This window comes from Myotis yumanensis, unplaced genomic scaffold (assembly GCF_028538775.1).
Source record: "Myotis yumanensis isolate MYYU_CA2020_CCGP unplaced genomic scaffold, mMyoYum1.0.hap1 SCAF_23, whole genome shotgun sequence".
NCBI classification, from domain to species: Eukaryota; Metazoa; Chordata; class Mammalia; order Chiroptera; family Vespertilionidae; genus Myotis; species Myotis yumanensis.
Window position 1 is genome coordinate 5288192 of NW_027223774.1, and position 17848 is coordinate 5306039.

Sequence of the window (17848 nt, forward strand, 5' to 3'; positions counted from 1 at the left end):
TGCTGATTAAAGTCTGTAGGACACTTTTTAAATTTGTATTGTTTCTCGCCAGTATGAATTCTGATGTCCTGTAAGGTTTGCATACTAAGTAGGCTTTGTCACATTCTTTATATCTGCTGGACTTCGATCCTGTAGCAATTACCAGATGTTGTATGAGATACAAATAAGGATATACACTTTGACGTATGCCTCATAATTTTTAAGGCTCAATTTTATCATTTTCAATGACGATTCAACCATGGTTAATTCTTTGGATTAAAACTTTGTATTACTGCTGTTTCACTTCAGAATGATTCCTAAAATGTTCAGTAAATTTGACCAAAGGCTAATAGCTTTCTCACATTTTTTACAATATAAGGCTTCCCTCCACTATAAAATCTCTGACGTAAATTTTAAGCTATGGGTTAATGCTCTAGCCCATTCTATACATCTGTAAGGTCTCTTTTTGTTCTGATGTTGATCAAGTACATTGGCTTTTAAAGGCTTTTCACATTTTTCACATTCCTAAGGCTTCTTTCCAGTATGAATTCTGAGATGTTAAATAAGCTCACACAGCTGGTGAAGGACTTACCACACACCTCACATCTGTAAAACATCTCTCAATTATGAACACTCTGCAGTACAGTAACACAGGAACACTGATAAATGGCTTTGAGACATTTTCTACATTTATAAGGCTTCTCTCCAGAATGAACTCTCTGATGCTCTGTAAGATCTGAGGAGCTGCCAAAGGATTTGCTGCATTCTCTACATTCATAATGCTTCTCTCCAGTGTGAACTCTCTGATGACAAGAAAGGGATGAGGACTGGCTAATGGCTTTGCCACATTCATTACATTTACATGGCTTCCCTCCAGTATGAATTCTCTGGTGGCTGGTAAGGTTCCACCCAGTGAAGACTTTGCCACATTGTCTACATGTATAAGGCCTCTCTCCAGTGTGAACACTCTGATGATAATTAAGAGATGAGGACGTGGTAAGTGCTTTGGCACATTCATTACATTTATAAGGCTTCTCCAGAATGAACTCTCTGATGCATAGTAAGGTCTGAAGAGAAACCAAAGGATTTGCCACATTCTCTACATTAATAAGGCTTCTCTCCATGGAGAACTCTCTGATGATACATAAGGCGTGAGGAATGATTGAAGGCTTTGCCACATTCTCTGCATTTATAAGGCTTCTCTCCGGAATGAACTCTCTGATGCCTAGTAAGCCGTGAGGAGGTGACAAAGGATTTGGCGCATTCTCTACATTTATAAGGCTTCTCTCCAGAATGAAATCTCTGATGCCTAGTAAGCTCTGAGTAGGTGCCAAAGGATTTGGTGCATTCTCTACATTAATAAGGCTTCTCTCCAGTATGAACTCTCTGATGATAATTAAGGGATGCTGCAAAACTGAATGTCTTGCCACATTCTTTACATTTGAAAGGCTTCTCACCAGTATGAACTCTGTGATGTTGATTAAGGGATGAAGGGTGGCAGAAGGCTTTGCCACATTCTCTACATTTATAAGGCTTCTCTCCAGTATGAACTCTCTGATGATAATTAAGGGATTCTGCAAAACTGAATGCCTTGCCACATTCTTTACATTTGAAAGGCTTCTCCAGTATGAACTCTGTGATGCTTAGTAAGGTTGGAGGAGTAGCGAAAGGATTTGGCACATTCTCTACATTTATAAGGCTTCTCTCCAGTGTGAACTCTCTGATGAGAAGTAACATGTGAGGACTGGCTAAAGGCTTTGCCACATTCTCTGCATTTATAAGGCTTCTCTCCAGTATGAACTCTCTGATGCCTAGTAAGCTCTGAGGAGTAGCCAAAGGATTTGGCGCATTCTCTACATTTATAAGGCTTCACTCCATGAAGAACTCTCTGATGAGAAGTAAGAAGCGAGGACTGGCTAAAGTCTTTGCCACATTCTCTGCATTTATAAGGCTTCTCTCCAGAATGAACTCTCCGATGCCTAGTAAGGTCTGAGGAGAAACCAAAGGATTTGGCGCATTCTCTACATTTATAAGGCTTCTCTCCAGTATGAACTCTCTGATGATAATTAAGGGATGCTGCAAAACTGAATGCCTTGCCACATTCTTTACATTTGAAAGGCTTCTCACCAGTATGAACTCTCAGATGATGATTAAGGGATTGAGAGTGGCTGAAGGCTTTGCCACATTCTCTACATTTATAAGGCTTCTCTCCAGTGTGAACTCTCTGGTGATATATAAGGTTTGAGGACTGACTGAAGGCTTTGCCACATTCTCTGCATTTATAAGGCTTCTCTCCAGTATGAACTCTCTGATGCCTAGTAAGCTCTGAGGAGTAGCCAAAGGATTTGGCGCATTCTCTACATTTATAAGGCTTCTCTCCAGTGTGAATTCTCTGGTGATATACAAGGTTTGAGGACTGACGGAAGGCTTTGCCACATTCCCTGCATTTATAAGGCTTCTCTCCAGTATGAACTCTCTGATGCCTAGTAAGCTCTGAGGAGTAGCCAAAGGATTTGGCACATTCTCTACATTTATAAGGCTTCACTCCATGGAGAACTCTCTGATGAGAAGTAAGGAGCGAGGACTGGCTAAAGGCTTTGCCACATTCTCTGCATTTATAAGGCTTCTCTCCAGAATGAACTCTCTGATGCCTAGTAAGTTCAGAGGGGGTGCCAAAGGATTTGATGCATTCTCTACATTTATGAGGCGTCTCTCCAGTATGAACTCTCTGATGAGAAGTAATGAGTGAGAACTGGCTAAAGGCTTTACCACGTTCTCTGCATTTATAAGGCGTCTCTCCAGTATGAACTGTCTGATGCCTAGTAAGCTCTGAGGAGGTGCCAAAGGATTTGGCGCATTCTCTACATTTATAAGGCTTCTCTCCAGAATGAACTCTCTGATGCCTAGTAAGGTCTGAGGAGGTGCCAAAGGATTTGGCGCATTCTCTACATTTATAAGGCTTTACTCCAGTATGAACTCTCTGATGAGAAGTAAAGTGTGAGTACTTCCCAAAGGCTTTGCCACATTCTCTACATTTATAAGGCTTCTCTCCAGTATGAACTCTCTGATGATAATTAAGGGATGATGCCGAACTGAATGCTTTGCCACATTCTTTACATTTGAAAGGCTTCTCACCAGTATGCACTCTGTGATGCTGATTAAGGGATGAAGAGCGGCTGAAGGCTTTGTCACATTCTCTACATTTATAAGGCTTCTCTCCAGTATGAACTCTCTGATGATAATTAAGGGATGCTGCGAAACTGAATGCCTTGCCACATTCTTTACATTTGAACGGCTTCTCTCCAGTATGAACTCTCTGATGATAACGAAGGGATGAAGAGTCAGCAAAGGCTTTGCCACATTCTGTACATTTGTATTGCTTCTCACCAGTATGAACTGTCTGATGTCTATTAAGGGAGGAGGAATTACTGAAGGCTTTGCCACATTCTCTACATTTGTAAGGTTTCTCCCCAGTGTGAATTCTCTGATGAATTCTAAGTCTTGAAGAACACCTAAAGACTTTGTCACATTCTGTACATTTATAAGGCTTCTCTCCAGTATGAACTGTTTGATGTTGTTTAAGTTGTGCGAACTCAATGAATGCTTTGCCACATTCTGTGCATTTGTAAGGCTTCTCTCCAGAGTGAACTGTTTGATGTTGTTTAAGTTTTGCAAATTCAATGAATGCTTTGCCACATTCCATGCATTTGTAAGGCTTCTCTCCAGTATGAGTACGCTGATGACGATTAACGTTGGAGGACTTAGTAAAGGCTTTGCCACATTCTCTACATTTGTAAGGTTTCTCTCCAGTATGAACTTTCTGATGTCGAATCATGTTTGAGGCTTGGAGGAATGCTTTGCCACATTCTCCACATTTATAAGGTTTCTCTCCAGTGTGCATTCTCTGATGAAGAATAAGGGTGGAGGGTAGGCTAAAGGCTTTGCCACATTGTGAACAGTTATATGGTTTTTCATCCCTATGATTTCTATGATGTTGAGTATGTCTTGAGGACTGACTAAAGCCTTTTCGATTTTCCCTGAGTTTGTGTGTGTTTTCCACAATAGGAATAACCTGACGTATATTGTGAAAAGACATTTGGTCAAAGACATTTCCACTTTTACATTGGTCCCCTGTGAGCTCACTTGTCCGATGATTAAGATATGACTCTTGCTTAGATTTCTTCCAATGTTCAATCCACTGATAACTGCTATCTCCATTTTGTGTATTCTGGTGATAATTGGAGACAGAAAGATCTTTAGGGGGTTATAATCACATTAAACATGTACACTAGATCCATAAGAACCATTTTATGATACTCATTAAAGCGATCCTAATATATTAAAACTGGAGGCCTGGTGTATAAAAATCTTGCACTCAGGGGAGTATCCTTCAGCCCAGCCTGCACCCTCTTGCAGTCCAGGAGCCCTGGGGAGATGTCCAGCTGTTGGCTTAGGCCCACTCAGAGGTGGGAGAAGCTCCTGCCACTGCCTGTGCACTCATCAGCTGTGAGCCCAGCTTCTGGCTGAGCGATTCTACGCCTGTGGGAGTGCACTGACCACTAGGGGGCAGCTCTAATGTTTTGCAGGATCAGGCTGAAACCAACTCTCTGAAATCCCCTGACAGGTGCCGGATTGTGAGATGATGCATGCCAGAAAGAGGGACCCCAGAGGTGCATGACTGAGGGCGGGGAGGGATTCGAAAGTTTGGCCAGCCAGAGAGGAACTGTGGGTAGGCACCAGGGCCTGTACGGCCCATCTGGCTCAGTCCTGATCAACCAGACCCCAGCAGCAAGCTAACCTACCGGATGGAGCATCTACCACCTGGTGATCAGTGCATATCATAGCGAACAATTGAGTGTCCTTAACCTATCGTTAGCATATTATGCTTTGATTGGTTAAGCGGATGACCGGACCACCAAAAACTTAGTATATTAGGCTGTTATTATATAGGATGACAGACAAAATATAAACACAACACCTTAATTATTAGAGAAAGAAGAATGAATCCTTGTAGCAAAGATTGCCAAATGCCCAGCCAGCATGGCTCAGTGGTTGAGCTTTGAAGTATAAACAAGAAGATCCTGGTTCCATTCCCAGTATGGGCACATGGCCCAGCTCGGGGATCAGTACCCAGTGGGAGGCATACAGGAGGCAGCCAATGAATGATTTTCTCTCATCAGTGATATTTTCCTCTCTCTCTTCCTGTTCCTTATACTCTGAAATCAATAAAAACACATTTTTCATTAAAAAAATCATAAAAGATTGCCAAATTGAGCACATTATATAGATATACTATAAATTTATACCTCTTAGAAATGATTCAATGAAAGTTTAATCCCATCCTCCCTTTAAAACAATTCAAATGATTATTTATTCTAGTGACTACATGAGTTACTAGTTTTTCTAGATTTCCTTTCCAAGATTGGGTAACAGTAAAAAGTTGTTTTCAACCTTCATGTCCAGAAACACCCTTATCTGCCAATGTCACTGACTTTAATAAGGGAGGTTTCCCAAATCCAAAGTACACCTGACATGGTTAGGTAACAAGAAATTTATTATGATAATTGTTCCAGATTAGTTCTGTTTATATTAATATCCTCCCTTCTCATCACACTCTTCCTCAAATTCCAAGGCTTTCATTAAGTGTACATTATCAAAGCGACACCTTTTATATCTTACCTGTATTATTTCAGGGAATAAATCCTGTATTCTGGGCTTTGGCATAAAGGCTTGGTTATCTTTAGATGGTATAGCTGAAAGAAAACAAGTTTTCAGTTTTGACAATCAGGTAAGTGCACAGCAAGTATTGACCAAATGACATTTTGGAGTACTCTAAGAGCCAGTGAAGAATTCAAAGAAAGCTCAAGATAGGTACAAGGAAGAAAACTCACATCAAATAGGGGCAAAGAGTTGCTAACATCTGCCCATGATACCTGCTCAAACACCCTGTCACACAAGGGCAAAATATAACAACACTTCCAATTCCCAGTTTCTCTGCTGAAGAGAGAGATGAGGGAAGTGCGTGTTCAATGATCTCGCTCTTTTGAAGCATCTTCAAGAACATGTGTTTGTTGTGCATGACAGAGAGTGCGAATGGAATGGCAGTACACATTGAGTGCCCTGTTGTGGCTGCTATAAAGAGACAATGAGCTGAAACCGGTTTGGCTCAGTGGATAGAGCGTCGGCCAGCGCACTGAAATGTCCCAGGTTCGATTCCGGTCAAGGGCATGTACCTGGGTTGCGGGCACATCCCCAGTGGGGGATGTGCAGAAGGCAGCTGATTGATGTTTCTAACTCTCTCTCTCTCTCTCTCCCTTCCTCTCTGTAAAAAATCAATAAAAACATATTTACAAAAAAAAAAAGAAGAAGAAGAAAAAGGTAAAGAAAAAATTATGAAAAAAGTAAATACATATCTATCAACAAGTGATCTAAAAATCAAATGAATAAAAAATCTGATAAACAGAATAAACTGGTGAATGTAATAGAATCAGGGGCATGGAAATGGAAGAGACTGACGATTCTCACAGGGGATGGGAGCTTATACATATATATAAGCCTAATGTGCATTTACAACTTCCCATGCATGAGGTAAAACAATCTTCTACAGGATGCTTATACCACAAAAGAAAGAAAGGATACTCTCACATATACGAATAGAGTTGACATACCGAGATGTCTACTTGTAAAAGAATAAGTGAAGTTGGACTCTTATTAAACACCATATACAAATATTAAACCAAAATGGATAAAACATAGAAACATAAAGCTAATATCAACTCAATCTATTAAAAGAAAAGTTATAGAAAAGCTTTTGTTTATTTTTAATATATTTTTATTGATGTCAAAGAGGAAGAGGGACAGAGACGGAGATAGAAACATTAAGAGAGATTCATTGGTTGTCTGCCTCCTGCATGGACCCTACTGGGGATGGGAGCCTGCAACCTGCTCATGTGCCCTTGATCAGAATCGAACCCAGGAACATTCAGTCCGCAGGTCGACAGTCTATCCACTGAGCCAATCTGTCTAGTCATGTAGAAAAGTTTTTATGAAATTTGATTTTTTTATTTTAACACCAAAATGAAAGGTAAACAAAATGAAATAGTCAAAAAGTATTATACCCTGTATAAAAGTATTATTCACATGAAAGCAAATGGTCAGTGTGTTAAAAATACAAGCAGTGAAATGGAAAAAAATATCCCCAAAGCATATTATCAGATAAGTAGTTAATATCCAGAATATGTAAACACCTTTTAAAAATCAACATGTAAAAAAAAGTAACACAACTTTAAAAATGTCCAAAGCTATAGGGTTAACTAATCTGTAAGATAGAAGGCAAGAACACACAATAGGTAAAGACCGATTCTTCAGTTGTTCAAGTAGTTAATCAAAAATGAAACAGATACATGCAAAAATACTAAAACTACACCCTCTTTATAGGACGGGAACCAAACTGAACTCAGCAAGGATTAACAACAAAAATATGACACCTGAAACCATGGAAACACTGGAAGAAAGCATACTCAATGAACTTTACCATCACTCTTTAAAATACGGGTTTCCATATATCTTCCTAGGCATAATAAAGAACCCAAAAAATAAAGAAATGAGACTACAAAAGAATAATTTGACATATCAAAAGAAACCACAAAATAACAACAAAAACCCAGCAAAGCTACATCCTCCAAAGCTAAAGATCCAAAATATATGAGGAACTCACACAACTTTACACCAAAAAGACAAACAATATGATTGAAAATGGGTGGAGGACCTGAATACACATTTCCCAAATAGGACGTAAAGATGTGCAATACACATAATAAACGACGTTTTACTCATTCATCACCAAGAGATGCAAGTGGAGCCCTAACTGGTTTGGCTCAGTGGATAGAGCATCGGCCTGTGGACTGAAAGGTCCCAGGTTCGATTCCGGTCAAAGGCATGTACCTTGGTTGTGGGCATATCCCCAGTAGGAGGTGTGCAGGATGCAGCTGATCGATGTTTCTAACTCTCTATCCCTCTCCCTTCCTCTCTGTAAAACATCATTAAAAAAATATTTTAAAAGAGAAAGAAATGCAAGTGGACAATACCATGAAATATCAATCATACTTAAATCAAAAAACAACAAGTATTACTAATGCAGTGGAGAAATGAGAACATTATTGCACTGTTAGGAAGATTATAAACACTAGAGGCCCAGTGCACAAAATTCATGCAAGAGTAGGCTTTCCTTTCCCTGGCTGCTGGCACTGGCTTCCCTCTGGCAGTTGGCAGGCACCCAGGACCCAGGCATCTCTCACAGCCCTGGCTTCGTCTGCAAGGACTCCAGCCTAACTGGCATTTTATGCTTTTACTATTATAGCTTGGTGCAGTCACTAACAAACACAGAGGGTTTTCCAACATTTACAAACAAGTACCAGGTAACACAGCTCTTTGAACTTCACAGAAAGCAACATATAACTGACCATGTCCGGAAACGAATTCAGGTAGGAATATTCCTACTCTGTCTCGAGTTTGTCCTTTCTGGCAATTAAAACAGAGAACATGAATTCACAAAGATATACCCACCCATGTATGCACTGCAGCACGATTTGCAATAGTGAAGATATCCAACTGGAAAAAAAGACTATTTTCATAATGATGCTCTGCCATTTAAAATAAATTAAAAGACTTCATTTGACTTGACATGTAAGGAGACAAAATTTATATCTCAACTCATCTCCTTCAAGACGTGATTAACTATGTGTTTATTCCAGAGATGACACAATAGCTGGCTGCATATAAAATTTCCATGTTACTAAATATAAAACTACATTAATTTTACACACTTCAAATATTTGAAAGGCGAATATGTAACCAAGTTTGTATTTTAATCCATTGTATTAAAATGGAAACTCCCTAAGTATCAACTCAAACATTAAAGAAAAAACAACAATAAATACAGCATTCTCAAAAGAAAAAAAGAAAAAAAAACAACCAAGAAGCAACAGGCTGAGAAAATATATTTATAAAACTAAACATGGCCTGGCTGGTATGGCTCAGCAGTTGAGCGTCGACCTATGAAACAGGAGGTCACGGTTCGATTCCTGGGTGGGCTTATGTCAGGTGATCAATGATTCTCTCTGAGCATTGATATTTCTATGTCTCTCTGTCTCTCTCCCTTTATCCCTGAAATCAATAACAAATATCTAACTATCTATCTATATATATCTAAAAGGCTAGGATGCAAAGCGTCCCCTCAGGAATTCTACCGGGAGACCGGGAGTTCGATCATTCACTATGACATGCACCGACCACCATGAAGCGAAGCGGAATGAAGGAAGGCCCCGCTGGAAGCTGGCATCTGGGGAAGGAAGGCCCCAGCGAGCAGCCAGGGAAGGAACACCCTAGCCGGTACCTAGCAGTCAGGAAAGGAAGGCCCTGGCCTGTAGCCGGAAGGCCCGATTGTCCCTGATTGCCAGCCAGACCTTGGGACCCTAACCGTACATGAATTTTGTGCACCAGGCCTCTACTATATACATATATGTAACAAACCATACATCCGTATGACCATCCAGTTCATATGACATACACTGGCAATTGAAAAATAAATGTTCACCCGTGCATGCGTGACATTTGTCCCCATTTGACACTGGCCTCCCAGTTAAATTAATTCGAAGACAGTTTCGTGTGATTCCAGCATTTGTGATGGCTATTAATAAATCACAAGGACAAACTCTAGACAGAGTAGGAATATTCCTACCTCAATTCGTTTCCGGACATGGTCAGTTTTATGTTGCTTTCTGTGCAGTTCAAACAGTCTGAGATGCTAAAGTTGTAAATACTTCATCACAAGGATAATTAGTCAAGCAGTCTCAAAGTGTTTTTATTCTTAAATGAGTGTTTTTAATCTTAAATGACTGCCATCTTGTTAGGTGTTTGGTGGTAATTCACTCTTTAATGTGGTATACAGGGAGATATTAGAATGAGGTTAATGACTTTATCATTCCATGTTTGTTTCAATGTTGTTTTAATAACGTGTTTTTGTTCTTTTTACATAATGTTTTGTTGTTTTTGTATTAGGGGTTTGTGGTTCTGATATCATGTTGTTACTGTTTACTTCATTAATCAATTTATACATTATTTTCATATACATTTTACTCATTTTCTTTCATCTCAGACACTTCTATTATAGACAAGGGCGATATTGAAATATCCCTTCTAATTAATTTCCTTTCAATGTGCATGAATCTGTGCCAGGCCATTAGTACATTAATAAAAAAGTAAACATGTACAGGATAATTATGCAAAACACACAAAGAAACCGTTCAACTCGACACTGACAAAAGAACCAACATGTCTGAAAAGGGCCAAATACCTTTAAGGCACAGCACTACAAGATATATACACATAGAAAATCAGTGTAACAAGATCCTGCACATCTTACGTCACTAAGGAAATGCACATTAAAACAATGAGAACAAACAGCACAGCACAGGCAAGCAACACTAAACCACCATTGTACAGGTCAGAATCCAGAACACTGACCCCACCAACTGCCTTTGTGATTGATGGTGGAGCAACTGGAACTCCAATCACTGCTGCTGAAAATGCCAAATGCTTACAGTCCTTGGGGAGATGGTTTGGAGGTTTTTATAAAACTAAATATACACTTGCCATGGGATCCAGTAATTGGGCTCCTTACTATTGAACCAAAGAGTTAACCTTTTTATCTACTCAAAAGCCTACAAGGGGCTGCTTATTCATAATCTACAAAAGCTAGAGACAATGAAGAGGTCTCAACAGGTGGATGGATAAATACACCGAAGGACATACAATGAAGTCTTATTCACTTGTATAAAGATATAATACATCAAGCCATCAAAAGACATGATAGAAGCCTAGATACACAGAACTAAATGAAAGAATCCAATCTGCCCGCCCAGGTAGCCCAGTTGCTTAGATGATAGTACCGATATGCCAACGTTGTAGGTTTGATCTCTGGTCAGGGAACATACAAAAAAAAAAAAATCAATTAATGCCCATCTGAAGTTTCTATCTCTCTAACTCTCCCATCCTCGCTGAAATAAACATGATCTTCCCCTAACCGGTTTGGCTCAGTGGATAGAGCATCGGCCTGTGGACTCAAGGGTCCCAGATTTGATTCTGGTCAAGGGCATGTACCTTGGTTGCAGGCACATTCCCAGTAGAGGGTGTGCAGAAGGCAGCTGATTGATGTTTCTTTCTCATCGATGTTTCTAACTCTCTATCCCTCTCCCTTCTTCTCTGTAAAAAAAATCAATAAAATATATTAAAGAAACAACAGGGTGGCCAATTGTGGGCGAGCAGTCAGACATCCCCTGAGGAGCACCAGATTGGAGACGTTGCATGACGGGCTGAGGGAAATCCTCCCCCCCCCAACCCCCTGTGCACAAAAGGCATTTGGGGGCAAGCAGGCTTTCGGGTAACGGGGACAGGGGGACGGGACACTTGTGGCGATCAGGCCAGCAGCGGGGCAGTTGGGGATGATCAGGCCAGCAGGGGGGCACTTCGGGGCAAGCCGGCAAGCAGTTGGGGGCCATTAGGCCGGCTGTGGGTGGGGCAGTTGAGGGCAAGCAGGTCAGTGGCATGGGCAGTTGGGGGTGATTAGGCCAGCAAGGAAAGAAATTGGGGGTGAGAAGGCCGGCGGGGGCAGGCGGGGAAAGATGGGGGCAAGCAGGACGGCAGGCTGAGTAGTTAGGGGCGATCAGGCATGCAGGCAGGTGAGCAGATAGGAGCCAGCGGTCCCAGATTGCGAGAGGGATGTCTGAGGGGTCCTAGATTAGAGAGGTTGCAGGCCGGGCTGAGGGACACCGGGCCACTAGTACATATATATATATATAATTTCGTGCACGGGGACACTAGTGTGTGTGTGTGTGTGTGTGTATACGTTTATGCATGTACACTGGTGCCTTGACATACGAGTTTAATTCATTCCATGACGGAGCTCGTAACTCAAATTACTCGTATGTCAAATCAGTGGCGTTCTCTGTGATGTTCGCTGCGCCAACTAGCGGAGGGGTATTTAAAGCTGATTCGTAACCCAAATTTTAGCTCGCAACTCAAAGCAAAAAATCAGCAGAGAGACGGCTCGTATCTCGAAAAACTCGTTAGTCGGGACACTCGTAAGTCAAGGCCCCACTGTAAGTACGTATGTACGTACGTATGAATGTATGTATGTATAACGCCTTCAGTCTTCGCTAATCTGCTTCACGCCTCCATATGAAAAGTAAACGCCATATTTGTTGGTGGCTAATTTGCATATCAACCTGATTAGCGAATGGGACTCATAGCGAAGGTATGGGCAATTATCCTATTTGTCTATTATTAGATTCCATATATATATATATATATACACACACACACATACACATACACACACACACACACACACACACACAGGCACATATATGGCTAATATACAAAGTGTCCTCTCGGGACTATGACCCGGAGAGCAGGAGTTCCATCACTCCCTGTGATGTGCACTGACCACCAGGGGCCGGTCCAGAAGAAGGATGGAGAGCAGAGATAGCAGCGGGGCACTAATAGAGGGAGGGGAGGAGGAGGTGGGGAGAGTGGAGACCAGGCCTAGGGATGCTTCTCATGCACGTATTTCGTGGACTAGGCCTCTAGTGTAGACTATAGAATATTCTAGAAAATGATTTTTAAAATATGACTTTCTGATATTACCTTCATTAGTGTAGACAAAATGTAATGTGTGCAAACACTGAGTTACTAATTAACATACATCAAAAAGTGGTTCTTTTCTATACCAAGGAATTCCCCATTTGTTCCTTTTTAAAAAACTATATATATTTATTCCTTTTAGAGAGGAAGACAGGAGAGAGAGACAGAAACATTAATGAGGAGAGAGAATCATTGATCAGTTGCCGCCTGCACACCCCATACTGGGGAGGGAGCTGACAACTCTGGCATTTGCCCTTGGACAGAATCGACACTGGAACCTTTCAGTCTGCAGGCCGGTGTTCTATCCACTGGGCCAAACCAGCTATGGACCAACGTGTTCCCTGAGAGCAAGAATCTACCACAGAAAAGAAAAGGCCATGGAGATGTGAAACAAAAACCTGCGGGTAGAGTAGGAACTCAGGAAGGAAGTCATCCTTACCCACGGACACCAGGTTGCTGTAGTTCTCCAACATCACATCCAGGTACAATTTCCGCTGATCTGGGTCCAGGCATTCCCACTCCTCCTGAGAGAAATCTATGGCCACATCCCTGAAGGTCAACGGCCCCTGAAAGATAAGAAACATTTACCAAGAGATCTCCAGAAGTGTTCACAAAGTCACCCAACATGAAATCAGTATCAGAAGAGGTTTGGACCTAGGGGAGTATCCTGAATCAGATACCTTTGCCCCAGGAACATTCTCTGATATGTGTTCTAACATTGACAAATGAGGATGACACATGTCCATAGATCCAGGATTCAGATTTTCCTATATAAGAAAATAAACTTTAAAATTAAGTCATGGCCATAGCTGGTTTGGCTCAGTGGGCTCAGGTGGATAGAGGGTGGGCCTGCAGACTGAAGAGTCCCAGGTTCAATTCCTGCCAATGGCAAAAGCCTGGGTTGCAGGCTCAATGCCAAGTAGGGGGTGTATTGGAGGCAGCCGATCACGAATTCTCTCTCACCATTGTTCTCTCGTCCTCTCTCTCTCTCTCTCTCTTTCTCTCTCTCACCCTTTCCTCTCTGAAATCAATAAAAATATATCAAAAAATAAATTAATTAAATTGAGGCGTGGATACAAGCATATGGATTTCTGAGTGCTGCGTTTGCATCATTCAGGGCCAGTGGGGTATATTTCTCAGATAGAAATGCAATGATGGGTTGGAGTTTACGGAATTCTCAAGTTGAAACAAACCACAACAAAATGAACTCCTGTAAAGACACAGATTCTGATCCAGGTTCTGAGATGGGGCCTGTGTTTCCAAACGTGTCCCAAGCTCACTTTTTACTTGTGATGCCAATATTTCCAAATCATGTGCCATACTTCTGAATACACAGAAAAAGAAAACACAGTAAATAATTCATAGAGAACTTTGAACTAAAAAGTTTTGTTAATGGAATTCAGATCTCATGGAATAGGACAGATAAGAACCATACACCTAGTTGGAAATTTACTATGAGTAGTCTTAGAACAAGATTACTCTGCCTGGTCCAACTGGTGTGGCCCAGTGGTTTAGTGCAGACCCATTTACCAAGATGTCACTGGTTCGACAAAACAAAATTGCCAGCTCGATCCCCGGTGTGGGGTGTGCAGGAGGCAACCGTTCCATGATTCTCTCTCATCGTTGATGTTTCTATCTTTCTCTACCTCTCCCTTACTTTCTGAAATTCATACAAATATACTTGAAAAAAAATACTCGAAATAATGTTAACCATTTAGGCACAGAGACACACATATTGTAAGTATGAAATCAAGATGGTTAGGTGATTCCGTAAATCTCATGAATATATTTGTGTATGATCCCCTTTTTGTTTTATAAGCAAAATAAGGACAGAAACATAAGGATACAAAACAAGTGAAGACTTATTATTTTCTTTGTGTGGTTGTAAATCCTCACCTCTGGAGATTTTTTCCAATGAGTTTTGTAGAATAGGAGGCAGGGAGGTAGAAGCACAAAAGGGAAAAGGTGAGAGTGAGAAAGAGAGACACACACACACACATCAATGTGAAAGAGACAGAGATGCATGGGTTGCCTGCCTACCACATGTACCCAGGACCTACTTGCCCGAAACCAGGAATCAAACCCTCCACCACTGATCCACGCCAGACTGAGGGAACTAATTTTTCTTACTAGTACATTTCTTTCCAAATTTTTATGTATCATTAGTGGAAAGTTATGTTGTAGAAATTTAATGAAACTGAACATGCATTAATAATAACATTCTTTGAAACTTTCTAGAAAATACAAAAAGTGATCATGTAGGGTATGTCTCTCATGTGAGTATAGAACAGTGATGGCGAACCTTTTGAGCTTGGCGTGTCAGCATTTTGAAAAACCCTAACTTAACTCTGGTGCCATGTCACATATAGAAATTTTTGGATATTTGCAACCATAGTAAAACAAAGATTTATATTTTTGATATTTATTTTATATATTTAAATGCCATTTAACAAAGAAAAATCAACCAAAAAAATGCCTTTGCATGTCACCTTTGACACGGGTGTCATAGGTTCCCCACCACTGGTATAAAATATAATGAAAATTAAAGACTCAAGGTCTGATTGTTTAAAAGATCCCATGAAAAAGCCAATGATCCGTAGGAAATAAAAGTCCTTCATTTTCCAAAGCAAACACAAACTAAGAAGAAGAACATTTCCAGATGTGAATGAGGTCTTTGCACATCTTTCATTAAACCACTACTACACCCTTGTTCCTGAGCAAGGGAGACTATTAACTCTACAGTGAAGGGAGCATCTCTGCCACGTGATCATCAGGTAGCCTGAGACAATGGGCATCAGGTGACTGAGGCACACGGGAAGTCAGGTCACCACTGCTGTGACATTACTGCCAAAAATACCTCAATAAAGAAATCATTATGTGGAAATGATCACAAATTAACATTAATTCTTGCAAGTGTGAACCCATAGGTACCTCTCATGTTCTGTAAGCAAACAGTATATTTGAGTACCAAAACTTTCCCCCTAATCTAGTGAGCAAGTCTCTTCCATTTATTATTTACTCTTCATTAAGAACTTGCTGAGCTATTTTGAACAGTAAAATGTGCATTTTCTTACTCCTGATCATGAGCTGATGCTGCAGCCACTTGAACCTAAAACCTACCTTTCCCTTCTTCAAGACACAAGAGCCTCTGACCCCATCCCAATAGGGATGTTAGACATGGATGCCTTCCCAGGTGGATCTGTCATAAAAGGGATGTTTTGAGTAGTTGAGAGTCATTAATTAAAGGTGGGAATGCTTCCTGACCTTGTGGAGGCTGCATAAAATGAAGGCAGACAAGGCTCTAGGAAAAAGGAGAGAAATATAGCCGGGCCATAGAGGCTCAGAGGTAGAACACTGACCTCCCAACCAGGAGGGCAGGGTTCCATTCCTGGTCAGGGCACACTCCAGGTTTCAGAATTGATCCCCAGTGAGGGGTGTGGAAGAGGCAGCTGATCAATGATTCTCTCTGCTCATTGATGTATCTATCTCTCTCTCCCTCTCCTTGCCATTCTGAAATCAACAAAAATATATATTTAAAAAGTGAAGGAAATATAGAAACTGCTGACACTATTGGTGGAAATAGAAAAGCTCTTTCTAAAATTAATGTGAATGTCACAGGACTCCATGTAACCAAATCAATCAAGAAAAGAATGTATGAAATTAAAGGCTTCAGGCTTCCTGATTTTAAAACATACTTCAAAGCTTCTGTTATCAAAAAACTATAATGCAGCCCTAGCCGATATGGCTCAGTGGATAGAGTGCCGAACTGTGAACTGAAAAGTCCCAGGTTTGATTCCTGTCAAGGGCACATGGGAGGGTGGCGGACTTGATCCCCAGTTGGGGACACGTAAGAGGCAGCCTATCAATGAATCTCTCTCCTCATGGATGTTTCTAACTATCTCTTCCTCTCCCTTCCTCTCTGAAATCAATAAATAAAACAAAAAATTATAAACAAAGAAATAAAAAGCCTGTGATACAGATATTATGAGAAATAATGAAGGAAGGTAGAATAAAAGGCCTACATAGACATTCTCCTGGAAAGATGTAAAGATCTTCACCCAGGAAGAATTGGGTACGCGAGAGCGGGGACAGGAAGGGGGGTTTAGGGATGACAAAGTAGAGGGAAAAGCAGCACTGAGAATGAGCTAGCTGTAGGTCACAGGACACAGTGCAACAGGGGACACAGGCCCGAGGGAAAGACAAATATATCAACAAATGTTAGAGGAAAAGCAAACAGAGCCTCTGACCCCGGACACATCTTTTACCTGAGAGGCAGCCATTTGGTCCTGGTCCTGATGGGGTCTGGGTTGTTTCCTCAGGAGACAATGTGTTGAGGAGTCACAGAATGTGCCTTCAAAGGCGTCCCCACAGCCTGTCAATCAGCTCCCCTCACACAGTCAGAAGGACCTGGAAATGAGGAAAAGGACACCCCTCCTGTCCTGTGTCACAGGAGAGAGTCAGGAACAATGAGCTCCTACAGGGAGACCACAGTGAGGTGTTTTTTTTGTCTTCATGTGTCAAACATTCCACAAACTCCTACAGGAATGAGCACATGTGCTGCTCTGCTGAACCCCCAACCCCACAGAGCACCCCTTACCTCCCCTGAACAAAGCCTGCCCTGGGGGCCCTGACCGGCATTTTCGTTCCCTCCTCGGCCTCCCAGGCTGCCCCAGAGCTGTTTTCAGGGGCGCTGGGTACCAGACACCAGACCCAGCAGCCCTGAGACCTGCGGGGCGTGGGAGGGGGAGAAGCAGGAACTTGTACACGTGCAGGTTTCCCAAGCCTTTGCGGTGGGGCTAGGAGGTGGGGTGCAGACCCCCAGGCCGGGAGCCATCCGGGCTCTTTGGGAGGAAAGCGCCCGGCGTGGGGGGGTGGGGGGGCGCAAAGGGCGGGAACCCCCTGACCCAGACTCTCAGCCCCGCGGGGAGGACCGGCGGCCCCGGGAACGGTTTTCAGCGGGAAAACCGCGCGGCAGGCGGTGGCCACAGCCACAGGCGGAGAGACCCCGGGCCAGGGCCTCCGTTTCCTCCCAAAGACACGTGGCGCCCGCACCGCGCGGCCTCCCGGGACGCGGACTCACCGCTGAGAGAGGCTCCGGGGCGGGGACCCCAACACGGACTTCAGCGCCGGCAGCGCCCTCAGCCTTCCCTGCGGGGAGGGGGACGGG

The 17848-nt window shown here is 42.1% G+C and overlaps 1 protein-coding gene across 1 annotated transcript in view; it reads right to left on the minus strand.

Moving 5' to 3' along the window:
* Positions 1-1523: 1523 nt before the first annotated feature.
* The window catches only part of LOC138999850 (zinc finger protein 91-like), a 48837-nt gene continuing 32512 nt past the window's right edge, over positions 1524-17848 (minus strand). The window contains exons 2-5 of the mRNA XM_070402062.1: positions 13125-13247; positions 6990-6998; positions 2752-3865; positions 1524-2502 (exon numbers count right to left, since the gene is read on the minus strand). Coding sequence (XP_070258163.1) covers positions 1583-2502; positions 2752-3865; positions 6990-6998; positions 13125-13247 — 2166 coding nt within the window. The 3' untranslated portion in view covers positions 1524-1582. The remainder of the gene's footprint in view (positions 2503-2751; positions 3866-6989; positions 6999-13124; positions 13248-17848) is intronic.